The sequence below is a fragment of the Typopeltis vanoorti genome, chromosome 3 (genome assembly GCF_054136105.1).
Source record: "Typopeltis vanoorti isolate ZY-2024b chromosome 3, IOZ_Tvanoo_1.0, whole genome shotgun sequence".
Lineage (NCBI taxonomy): Eukaryota > Metazoa > Arthropoda > Arachnida > Uropygi > Thelyphonidae > Typopeltis > Typopeltis vanoorti.
This window is the reverse complement of record NC_143551.1, coordinates 63,290,810-63,303,541: the sequence shown is the minus strand read 5'-3', so window position 1 is coordinate 63,303,541 and position 12,732 is coordinate 63,290,810. Positions and strand designations below refer to the sequence as shown.

Below are 12,732 nucleotides of genomic sequence, written 5' to 3'. Positions count from 1 at the left end.
TAGATTAATTTTGCATAACGTTTTCTAGGTCCACTTGTACAATCAGGAAATCTGTGCCCATCTGAATAAATGGGACGAACCCATTGATCAACGGGATATCACTCCTATTACAAAAGCACACCTTAGCACTGTCTGCAAAGCCGTTCCCTTAGCAGTGATGAAAATGAAAATGCCTTTATGTCTGGACGATATTGGATTCAAAGATACTCGCCATGTTAGTAAGATTGAATTTTTTTTTCCCTTCGAAAATCCCTCAATCCTTGCAAATATTGGTCTCAATAATAATAATAATAATAACAACAACAAATACGTTTTTCTTGACATATATTTAGTTAACGTTTGCATGTGTGTGTGGAATTCTACCATATTAATTCACGCTTGCTCATTAAAATCAAAATATTTAAAAAAATAAAAATAAAAATTTCTCATATGTGTGCATATATCAGTTGAATTATTCATTCGTAAAAAAAAAAATAATAATTTCTCTGTGCTTTTTTATTTCCTTTTGGGAATTTATTTATAATAAATTCCCAAAAAAATTTAAAAAAAAAGGCATAACCGACACTCTCTAGCTCAAAGTCCGCTCTCCACTGCATCACCAGAACATCAGTGCAATCTGGCATGCATAGGTGAAGGTGCACGTAGATACGGCAGACATCTTGTGATCCTAATCCTAACAAGAATTAATGTGTGAGACGAGTTCTACGACCGATTTTTTAAGTGTCATATTTAAAAATCCGACTCTCTGGGAGAGTAAAAAACATCTTAGTTGCTGAAGTAAAAGATCAGTTAACTTTGGAAAACAGCTAAAAAAAAGTCTAGAAAAAAAAAACAGTTCCTCTAGATGATAACTAGAATTTAGCCTAAAAAAGTCTTTATTTTACTCATCTAGCCTTCTTTTATCCCCTCAGGCATTACAAACGAACTATGCAGACACCCATTTATATTAATAATTATCATTTAGTTCTTTATACTCTATATACATGCATATTTTTATATTTATGTATGTTTTATTAACTCCACGTAGGTTCTGTCATAATAACAACAAAAATAGCATAAGCGAGTTTAATTTGTTATTTTTAATATTATAAAATTTATAATCATATTATAATGATTATAAAATTTCTCCTTCTTGAATAAGTTTTACGATTGTATGTATAGTACTTATATGTATTCCTAATAACTGAAAAATAAATAAAAATAATTAATTTGATGGAATTATCAGGTACTTGTAATGGTAGTTGTCTGTAACATAATTTTCTCTTTCATTCAGATGCTTCAGGACCAGTTTACAAACACTTCTTCCAAGATGGAAGGCATGCTAGAGCTAAAAGATGACTGGAATGCTCCCATCAGAAATTTCATGACACTCCCGTAAGTGTATTCATTAATTAATCAAAATACTTGGCATACACACAATCTACGCTAAATAGAATAGATTGTGATTATAGTAAGTCACGCCATCTATTGGCGTTATGTAATAGTCCTAAACGAGTTTCAAATGTCAAATATTTTTGTTTCAGAAGGACGAAAGAGAGGAAATTTTCTTTGATTACTTTAAAACCGTCTAAAGATGAGAAACTAAACGATGTTGCATCTGTACGGCATGATGTTGATCCTACTACTAATGAGTTAAACATATCAACAGTATCGAAGACAACTGATCTAAGACATGCTGATCTACCCAAGAGCAAAGCAAACGAAACGACTCTTTCTCCAACTGCAGCTCTCATTCATAAGGCGATCAATGAAAACAGGTGAGTGAGGGAAAAAATTAATGAAAAATCAGAATAAAAATTAAAAAAAAAACTGTAACTTATTGGAAGCAAGAAGCGGCTTTGAAAAAAGTTCCATCCTCGTTCTTCAGAGTTGAGTTTCCTTATGTAAAAATAAATTAAAATAAATTAAATTTAAAAATTTCTCCAAATAATCTCTTTGCCTACCAGTGGCACTAACGTACTATAGGTTCACGACCTTTTGTGGTCTATCCACAAAAGGTCCACAAAAAGTCATATTTAAAAAAAAAATAAATAAATTTTTAAACTTGAAGCTAACATTTTAGAATTGCAACACGCTCCAACCCTTTTTTAAAATGTTAACATTTTATAAGGCTCGAAAAAAATTAAAGGCGTTTTAAAATTTTATTTTTAAAAATCTCCTTTATATTTTTAAATGGCTAAACAAAAAACTTCCCTTATAATTCTTTTTTTTTTGTAATCTATCTATAAAAGGTTCTAAGATAATTTATTTGAAAGAAAGTATTCCCAATAATATTACTTTTATGCAGTTTATTAAAAGAATATAACATTTTTCTTAGAAATAATATTGTAACTGATATTTTTGTTTGCTTTATGAAGAAATTCTTTAAATTTTTTTAAAAATTTTTTAAAAAAATTTAAAATATTAAATATACCTTTTAGTTTTTAATATCATAATACTACAATTGATTTATGTCAACCTGTGGAGGATAATGGATGGCAATGCTGTAGCTAACGAAGTTCTAACTGAGGCTCGGCTATTGCTGCTACCCTCCTGCCATGATCAGAGCTTTAATTGCTCAATAACACCTTATCCCTACATTGTCCTCTACAGATAACGGGGAAGATGAAAAGCATTCTTGCTTCGCCACTTTAAGCCAGTCCTTAATATAAGGAATAAGGATTTTTTTTATAAATGAAATTAAAAGAAATTGGATTTTAATTTTCACAGTTATCTAGTTCCTAAAGGAAGAATGGCTGTATAAAATAAAAATAAACTTGCAAGTCTATCCAGCTAAGACACGATTATCATCTAAACCAGTGTTTCCCAAACTTTCCGTACTCGTGTGCCTCTTTCAAAATTTAAGTAACACCGACGTACCCCTCCCCCCACACACCACCTTTCAGGCAAAGGCAGTTTTAGGAAAACCTTATAATAATATTTTATTCAAACACGAATAATTATAAAGGTATTCACTTTTTAACATTTCAATTATAATAAACGCGTGTGAAACAATATTTTAATTCTCAAATACATTTTTAGTTATATCAATCCAATACATACAGCAGAAACAAAAATTACAAAATTAAATTTTTCAGTAACAAAAAAAAAGAAGAAGAAAGGCTTAATGAGAAATTTTGTAGAGCGTTCGGTTTCAACTATTTGAATTCAAATTTTTAATTCAAACAGTTCTAACCACGTCTGAAATGAGATCGGGTCGTCAACCAGGTGCGGCACTAACGGAGAATTCCATATATGCCAAGTGACATTTTATTTAAAACTTCCTTTAGATTTTTTTAGTTATCGAAACTTAATTATAGCCTGGAGTTGTAACTATTTGAGACAATACGGTGATGACATAAATATAAAAGTTAAAAAAAAAAAAAAAAAGGTAATCCAAATTTTTTTTTTTTTTTTTTTTTTTAACTCCCTAAAGACTTTTCGGTCATCGTTGGGGGTACACTTACGAAACTATGGGAAACACTGCTTAAACCAATGTTGTCCAAATAAAAGTTATCAGGAGAAGTACATGATCATATTTAAAATTAGAGGTGTGCAAAAATTAATTGGAACACATATATATCGAAAAATTAAAGTTGATTAAAATCTTTTAATTACTTATATGTTACTTAAAATATTGAAAATAATTAAATAAAATATCTGTAATATTTAAGATTTTTATTTTCAAATTCTAAAAAAAAAAATAGCATACACTTTTAAATGTTCCATATCAAACAATATCCCGTGTGATGGCCGGGATAAGAATAGCCCCGATGTAGCTCATGCATGTCGTACGAGGCGACTAAAATAGGTATCCAGGGAGGGTAATAGATGGCAATGCTGTAGCCAATGAAGTTCTAACTGAGGCTCGACTATTACTGTTACCCTCCTGCCATGATCAGAGCTTTATATAGCTCAATAACGCCTTATCTGTACACTGTTCTCTACAGAGAACGGGGAAGATGAAAAGCATTCTTGCTTCACCCATCTAGCCAGTCCTTTTAAGGACATTTGAATTGAATTAAATTGTATTTGATTGAGAATTTTCTCTGAAAAATGACCCAAGGTAATGGATGACAATGCTGTAGCCAATGGAGTTTTAACTATGGATTGGCTATTGCCGTTACCCAGCCATGACTAGAGTTTTTAGCTCAATGCCGAATTCATTTGCTGAATACTTCAGCAAATGGAGATTACGACCGAATCCTAGCAAAACACAAGTTTCATGCTTCCACCTGAACAATAACCAGGCTAACAAAGAACTCATGGTCTACTTCAACAAACTGCTACACTACAACAGATTCTCAAAATATCTGGGCGTCACTGTAGATAGAACACTATCTTTTAAACCACATCTCATTAACACAGCATCCAAGCTAAAAACAAGAAACAATATACTGCAAAAACTATGTGGAACAACTTGGGGTACCTCAGCAACAACGCATCGCTGCACTGTTCTTGGCCTCGATTACTCTACAGCTGAATACTGCTCACCCGTATGGCTGAACAGCGCCGATGTGTATTTGCTTGATGCCCAGATTAACACCACTATGCTCCTTATTTCTGGAACTGTAAAATCGATCCCAACCTACTGGCTCCCAGTGCTAAGCAACATCCCGCCTCCACACATCCAACTTTCTTCTACATGAATACATCAAAATCATGGAAATCCATAATCTTCCAATCCACGAAGACATCCCACCCCTAGAAATAAACAGGCTAAAGTCAAGGCACCCTCCAGCAAAAAATCTTGTAGAGACAAGCTTCAACATAAGGAGAAGTGGAAAGAGTCCTGTTGAAGTATAACACTTCAACAGGGGTCTTCCAGGAATTAGTGAACCCAACACAACCCAACCTTAGGGTTTTGACCTACCTCGGAAAACCTGGTCTGCCCTTAACCGAATCCGCACCAACCATGGCAGATGTGCAGACCACCTTTACAAAAGGGGCATGATTGCCTCACCCTGGTGCGACTGTGGATCACCCTGCCAGACAATTAATCATATTATAGCAGAATGTGTCCTACGTGCATAAAGTGGAAACCTGTCAGACTTCATTCATGCTACACCAAGTGCAGTCGACTGGATAATCAACCTAGACATTCAGCTGTAGCCTATTCTTGATTCTTGAGTGTCTCTTTTATGGCTGTATTATGTCTTCTTATTGTACAAATGTCTATTATTCTGTTCATATATATTAAGGATTAATATAATGTAACTTTTCATGTGAGCCATACGCTAAATAAATAAATAAATTAGCTCAATAACACCCCATCCACATTTTCTTCGATCAGATGAAGGGATAAAGAGTCAAGGACTCGGTCCATCCCCCCCCCCCAAAAAAAAACATTTTAGTATTCATAATTTTTATAAATATAATGGCAAAAACAACAGTTAGCAAGAGTTATAGTATTAGGTTAAATTATTTTTTTTTTTTGGGAATATTTCCGTGGGGGGGGGGGGGGACTAAGGTTTCTGGAGGAGTTAATTCAAAAATCCTGTTATAAAAAATCGAACATGGCAGCTTCCGTAAAACTTTGGGAGGAAATAAATTGGAACAAATTAAAAAAGTCAGTTACTTAGACACATTGATCATAGGCAGGCTAAATTATGAAGAAACGATTAAACAGAATAAATCTATAGGGAAAAATTCACATCCCTCCAATGAAATTAAAATCAAAGTATATAGCTCAACGGTATCCCTCTCTCTCTCTCTCTCTCTCTCTCTCTCACACACACACACACACAATTCTTTATGGTGGAAAGACTTAGATTGTCAAGCGGAAGGAAGAACAAGGATTCAGAGGCTTTTAAAACAAGTGTTTGAGGAAAATAAATAAAATGGACTAAAATGAAAACCATCAGAAGATCAGAGAAGATTACACTACAATATTTCAGTCATGACAGAATAAGAGAAAAAAAATTACTGTGCTGCGAACAAGTGTAAAGAATGCTTACGTCAAGGTTTCCTCAAATTCTCCGAAACGGGAGAGTAGAAGGAAAGATACCACCGGGAAGAACCTAGAAGGGAGTGGATAAAAAACATTAAGAGACCAGGGGTCTGAACGCTTACAGAAATGTAACTTGGCTGCTGATAGATTGGACTGGAAAATTATTGTTCATGGTAACGTCAACTCACCTTAGGTGGATGAGGAAGATGATGATGAAACCAGGTCTCCACTAAACAGAGTGGGGGTTCTTACACCCCATCCTCTTCCACGTAAATTGTCTACCACCTAAGGTCATTCTCAGGCATGCACTCGATTCAAACCCCACAGTGGTTGAAGAGCGGAGATACCATTTATTCAATCACCGAAAACAAATAAATAAACTAATTACTTTTTTGTCGTTGAAATACTTATGATTTAAGTAATAATAAAGTTAAGAAGATGTTAATTGTTGCGATGATGTTAACTCTATAATTCCATCTGCACCAGTGTTTTTTAATTTTTTTTTTAACATCATTTTCATAAACAGTACATTTCGCATACGATGCAATAATGTAGATTTCTTTCTTTCTGATCTCTAGCGACATTTTGGATGAAAATAAAGATGGAGCGACGTTCAACTTCAGAGCCCTTCTACGTCCAACCAAGTCGGAGCCTCCTAGAGTGATCCGATTTAGGCCAAAACCTAACTGCGATGGCAGTCTGTTAGTGGAAATGCAAGACAAAAATGTTAAGAACGAAGAAACATCGGACAAAGAAAACAACAGAAAGATGGAGGCAACGTATGGCGAAGTTTCCGTACTGAAAAACTTCGAGATAGCACCAGGGATATTGATCAGCGGTGAAACATTTATTTTATAAAGGAAACAAAGTTAACTCTACAAATAGTTCATTAGTTGAGACCACCACGAACTTTGTAAACGACGCCAGTGTGGTGAAATGCAAAATTCTCAGCATCTTCGAGCGATTTGAACAGCGTAGTCTGCTTTCCCCCATACAGTATTCTTCAGTAATGTGATAAACGTAAAATTACTTTTAGCTGTGGAAGGAGGGTTTAGCCTACCACTAATTTCCCATCGGTGTACTTTGACTCACCCTATTCTTACAAACAGACTTAATTTTCCCTTCCCCAAGCTCACAAAAGCCAAATTAAATCTCGCTTTTGCTCTTAGTCAAGCCTTAACCATCAGCCTGTCAAATAACGATTCTGAATAAAGTAGTTTGTCAATATTTAACTGTTATATGTACAATTTCTCAGGGAAACAGTTCCCAAAAGGGGGGGGGGGGAGGTATTCAGTTTACAATAAAAAAATACGTTTTCAATAATATGTAAACAGGTTTTAAAGAAACTGCTCACAGAGGGTTAAAGATTGTTTCGTCAATAATATGGACTATTGTTTGATTAATATCAGATAATTATGAATTATCAGATAATTCTATATCAGTTAATAATATAAGATAAAAATGAATTATCAGATAATTAAAAAAATTTGAACACGAGAAAAGATTTTGTTACTACAAATATAACGCACAGCTTTATGGCTTCTGAGGGCAATGATTTTGAAGGAGACAAAACTCAATTAAGCTGCATCATATAAAAGTGTCTTTTTTTTACTTCGCAATCGCGCATCGTTGTGTTGAAATAAAATTCCGAAATTTATCACTTGAAAAAAGAGTACATAGTATAGTAAGAGAATAAGAAAAAATATCTCCCGAACATCCATTTATAATCTTGGGACTATATTTTACACCAGAGATCAAAAAGGCACATCTGATAAAAATAAATAAATAAATAAAATAAATAAATAAAAATTGTAATCTTTTTATATTTCACAGAGCAATGAAATATACAGAAATTATAAATGTAAAATTATTTGTAAATAGTTTTACATTTATGGAAAATATAGTTATGTGTGAATGGAAAACAAACAAACAAAAACGTTTATGTAATTCTAAAGGTACGAATTCGAATCTCGACATGGCCATGAATATCCATGATTGTCTTTAGATCGGAGACCAATTTCCCTTTCTCTCTCTCTCCTTGGGCGATTGGAAATACCGAGTTCGTAAATCTCGAACGAATTTCGTATTTTTTGGGACAGTGAACGCGTCCACATTCACGAGGATTCAAGACTAGGCCTAGTTGTTTCATCCTCCCAGCTATGTTAATATTATGTTGCTATTAACATTAATTAAAATATTTTTGGCTATTCTAATGTTTGACGATTCCATTGCTTAATTGATCAATGAAGGTAACTCATTTTAATTGAGTAATTAAAACAAATTGTTATAGCGGATGACCATGAAGATCTTTGCCCACTTGAAGTTTTCTTAGACGAATTAGATCATACACATTGGAGATTCGAAGATCCAAGACGAGACTTTTTTCTCGGTTTTTTATATTTTGTATTTTACTTTCTGCTGTGGATTCTTATAGAAGTCGATGCATATATTAATGTACTTTAGACGGGCTAAGGATTATTTTTATCCTTTTTAATTATTTTTTATTTATTTTTATATGGTCCTGAAGCCCTGTTCTAGAGGCCAAAGTTCAGACATTTTCATGCCACTTTAGGCGAATCGGTGGTGTCACATCGGGCGATGACTTCCACGTAACGACAATCACAAACATTCATGCTCACTGCTGGATTCGAGCTTACAGCATGGAGCACCGTACGTGCGTGCGTGCGTGTGTGTGTGTAACCTGTATCCGGATGGAGTTCTCAGATTTCTTTACATACTCCTATTGAATGTTCTTGGCCATCATATTATTGCGCTGCAATCTGTTAATTGTGTTCATTTGACTAGTTTGTCCCTGTTTGGGGGATAAAAAACTCCAGTTTCCGAAAGGATAAAACCCTACCACGAAGCGTGAGACTAGATATAAAAAGTACGCTCACAGATACGAGACCCTTCGACACTTCTGCGCATGTCAACAGAAGGAGAATCCATTCCGATAATAGGATAATCAATCCGTATTGTGGGATGAGTTGTTTATTATTATACGTCGGAAAATTAACTTCTCTTTTATGATCATTGTAGTTTTTAAAGTAGTAACTATTTTGCTTGTATAACAGTTGGAAAATTTTACGTATAAAGCACGTGATTTCGTGTGTTGGTGACAAATTCGTACATCGCCTTATTTGTTTCTCCCCTTCAACATAAATCGACTCTTCTTGGCAGTCTGCCAACGAGAGTTCTCCCTTCTGTGGTCGGACTATAACTCAACTTTTAGTCGAAGAGCTGCTTTAACTGTTGTTCGCGCCCTAGACAAAATTGGAATCCAGTGGTAGGATGGCTGTCCCGGGAATTTAATTCCGGGATGAAATTCCTGAGAAATTTTCTAATCTTTCTTGTTTCCAGTCCGGAAAAAAACAACGAGAGATTTGAGCCCTTTCAATTTAAATTAAAATCTGAAACAGGAAAATGTCTAATTTGTTACAATTTTTTATTTTAGTAAAAGGGTATACTATTACATTGATTATAGACCGTGATTAAAATTTTATTACGAATTAAGGAAGCCATTCAACGACCGCAATAAATATAATGTTATTCATTATTTGATATATCTGTTTGCATTCCCTTTATTCAATACTATCATTATATGACTAATATGATTATAAATCAAGTGTAACCAAAAAAGCCACACATAATACACATTTTTGTTACACTTAGCCGCTCCAAGTCGGATTTTTCGTAACCTTACTCCGCTTATCAGATTGTTAGATTAAATAAAATCACTACCAACAGACTTTTATGCTGTAATGTATGGTGAAGTTATTAGTTTTAATTTTTGTTTTTTTAATTTGAATCACATTCGATAACTTGTTAGTAAAAAAAAAATATTATTTCTTAATTTTATTTTTTTTCTTAATATTATAATTTTAATGTGTCAAAATGGATATTATGGATCCATCCATATTTTATAGTCAAATATTGAAAGAAAGTTTAAAAAGTTAAGAAATTTGCTAAAGAGCTTATGAGAATATATATCCCTCGGCGTTAGAATTGGCTTAGCTAGGTGTACTACTTAAAGCTATGCCCAGGTGCCCGGATGTTCGTCTTTTATTTTTGCTTCAGTTAGGTTTTATGTCGAAGGTTGTATCCTCATACTCTCTCTCTCTCTGCAAAATTTCAAACCTTATAAATTTTTCTTTGTATATTTAGCTATAAAATATGAATGGACACATAATATTCTCCATTTTTATTTCTTACTTATGCCAAATTAAAGCCTTTTGGCTCTATATTTCAGTAAATTATAATCGTAATATTTTACTTTAGCTTCGAATGAAAATAAATCAACCAGAAGTTTGAAACACTTTAAGAAATGCAAAAATATGGAAGCACCAATGCATTTATTATCCAAAACAGATTTCATGTAAGAACGTATGCATGAATCACATTTTAAAACACGGGTGAGAAAAATACAGAACGTTCAAGTAGCGCAAAAGAATTAAGGCTAATCAATCAATATTTAATTTTTTTTTAAATATGAAAATATTAAGTGATATTGTATCTAGAATGGCCGCCAAAAGAACTTATAAAAGGAACTCTTAGCTATTGTTAAATTCCAATAATTTTGTCAAGAGTTCTTTTATAAGTAAATCAATTTCAGAGTAGAATTATTATTGCAAAAGAACCAGTCAGAGATCTTAAAGTTAATTTTGGGCGTCTATAAACATAAAAAAGAAGATAAAATATCAAAAATTAAAGAATTAGCAGAATCGGATAACTTTTTTAGTCTTATTTCTCATAAGTTGACCAATATGTGAACTAAAATATATTTCCCAATGGGTGTTCATTTTGATAAAAGCAAAAAAGTTTTACTTTAGGATTCGTATAGACCAAAAAAATGTTCGTCAGTTGATTTATAAGTAAGAAATGATATATTCAACATATTGTATATATAAAAATGTCAGAATTTGTAATAATGTGCTATAACGACAGATAAAACGAGGATGCAAAAATATGGACTTGAAAGCTTGCTTGAAAATTTTACTCTACCTTATTTATTAAATTCTTGATGCATTTTTATGTTATAAAAATGCATCAAGAGAGTGTAAATACGCTTAATTTTGTGCATGAGGAAAAACAATAATTTCATAATTATTATTTGAAATTAATTTCTATTAAAATAGGCCTTAATTACTATTTTCACTGTAAACAACGTACGTTATTTTTAATCTTCATTTTATATATTTTAATTATTTTAAATACTTATTTCAATTATTTTTGCGATATATTTATTTACAAATCAATGTCTTTAATTTGAGGTTTAGGGTAAATTTCTATCTTACCTCCCTCTGGCGACGATTCTGAGTACATACCAATAACAATTTAAGAAACAGTATTTTTTTTTTCTTCTTGTTGTTGTTAATACTTTATGTAAATCGGAAATGCTTTTAAAGTTTTAAGACACACAGAAGAAAAACATCCCTTTCCCCCCGCATATAATTCACGGGACGGTTCTTGTAATTTTGTAATTCCTCCATTGTGATAGATTACGATAGCTGCGTCCACACAAAAAGAATGTCAGTGAAATAAAAAAAATAAAAAAAGATAGTTTGAAGTCTCTACTTTATTTTCATTTGTATTTCTCAACCTAAACTCGCCCCTTCCTTCAATATATTTGCTCACTGGGTAACAAATTTTTCAAAGATGTAATAAAAAGCATTTTCTCTCACTCCGTTCCTGTCCCAAAAGAAAGCATTTAAATGCTTTCTTTTGGGACAGCGAACGGAGTCATCACGCAGTGTACTCACATCTACAGTTGCTTCTTAAAAACTTTGTAATCGGTTGATTCGATAGCAGTCATATTCTCGTAAGTCAAAAATTCGATTTGTGTTTTACGCGCTTAGACAAATTTTTACATTACTCGACCATCGTAAAAGAGATGACACGCGAAATACAATGTTATTTTCACTCTTACTTACCAATAGTGAAGCGATGTAAGAATAAAACAAGACTACGTTTCAAAGTCGTTCACTCCAAGCAGACGAAATTTCGGAACGCCCTCTAGCAGAAGTAGAGTTAATAATCATTCGAAATGAACTGTATTCGAATTAATCAAAAATGAATCATTATTTATTTTTGATTAATTACACGTTAACTCGCCGTAAACAAACCCTAAAGTCGTATACATATTAATATAAAATAATAATAATTAAAAAAAACTGAAATATTTTAAACTGCTATTTAAATTAAAATAATTTTTAAATTACGTGCATTTTAATGTTTGAAACCTTTATTTCTTTTTAATAATTTATTACTGTTATTATGTTAAAGATGACTAAATGTTACTTGAGAGGGTCATTGAACCTTGAGGGTGTACAGGCTGCTATGACAGTACTATATGACTGAGTTTACATTCTTTATTAATCTCCTATCAACAATTTTCCTCCAAATTAGTCCATTACTTATCAGCACTTGAATATTGTCATACCTATTTCGATCTTCTAGGGCAGTCCTGATCAAATTAATGCATAAAAATATTTATTGATTATATTATATCTTATAATAATTTATTTTTCTTTAAATATTTATTTTTATTTGAAAATTTTTTTTAAAAAGTTTTAAAAACTGTTAAAATATAACACGCACTTTTAAACATTCCATATCATAATCTTACAATTAACTTGTCATAATGCATGAATGTTACTTGGAGATAAGGAATCAATCGACCGTGAGATGCGGTGATTGATTCATTCAATCCAATACCCTTGGAGGGTAATGGATAATGGATGGCAATGCTTAGCTAATGAAGTTCTAACTGAGGCTCGGCTATTGCTGTTACCCTCCGGCCATGA

General features: G+C 32.7%; 1 protein-coding gene across 1 annotated transcript in view; it reads left to right on the top strand.

The window, feature by feature from the left end:
- The window catches only part of LOC150108207 (neither inactivation nor afterpotential protein C-like), a 38,372-nt gene extending 31,585 nt beyond the window's left edge, over positions 1-6,787 (top strand). Inside the window, exons 22-24 of the mRNA XM_090390427.1 lie at positions 1,274-1,374; positions 1,524-1,757; positions 6,508-6,787. Of these exons, the coding sequence (XP_090246553.1) occupies positions 1,274-1,374; positions 1,524-1,757; positions 6,508-6,787 (615 nt within the window). The remainder of the gene's footprint in view (positions 1-1,273; positions 1,375-1,523; positions 1,758-6,507) is intronic.
- The last annotated feature ends 5,945 nt before the right edge of the window (positions 6,788-12,732 follow it).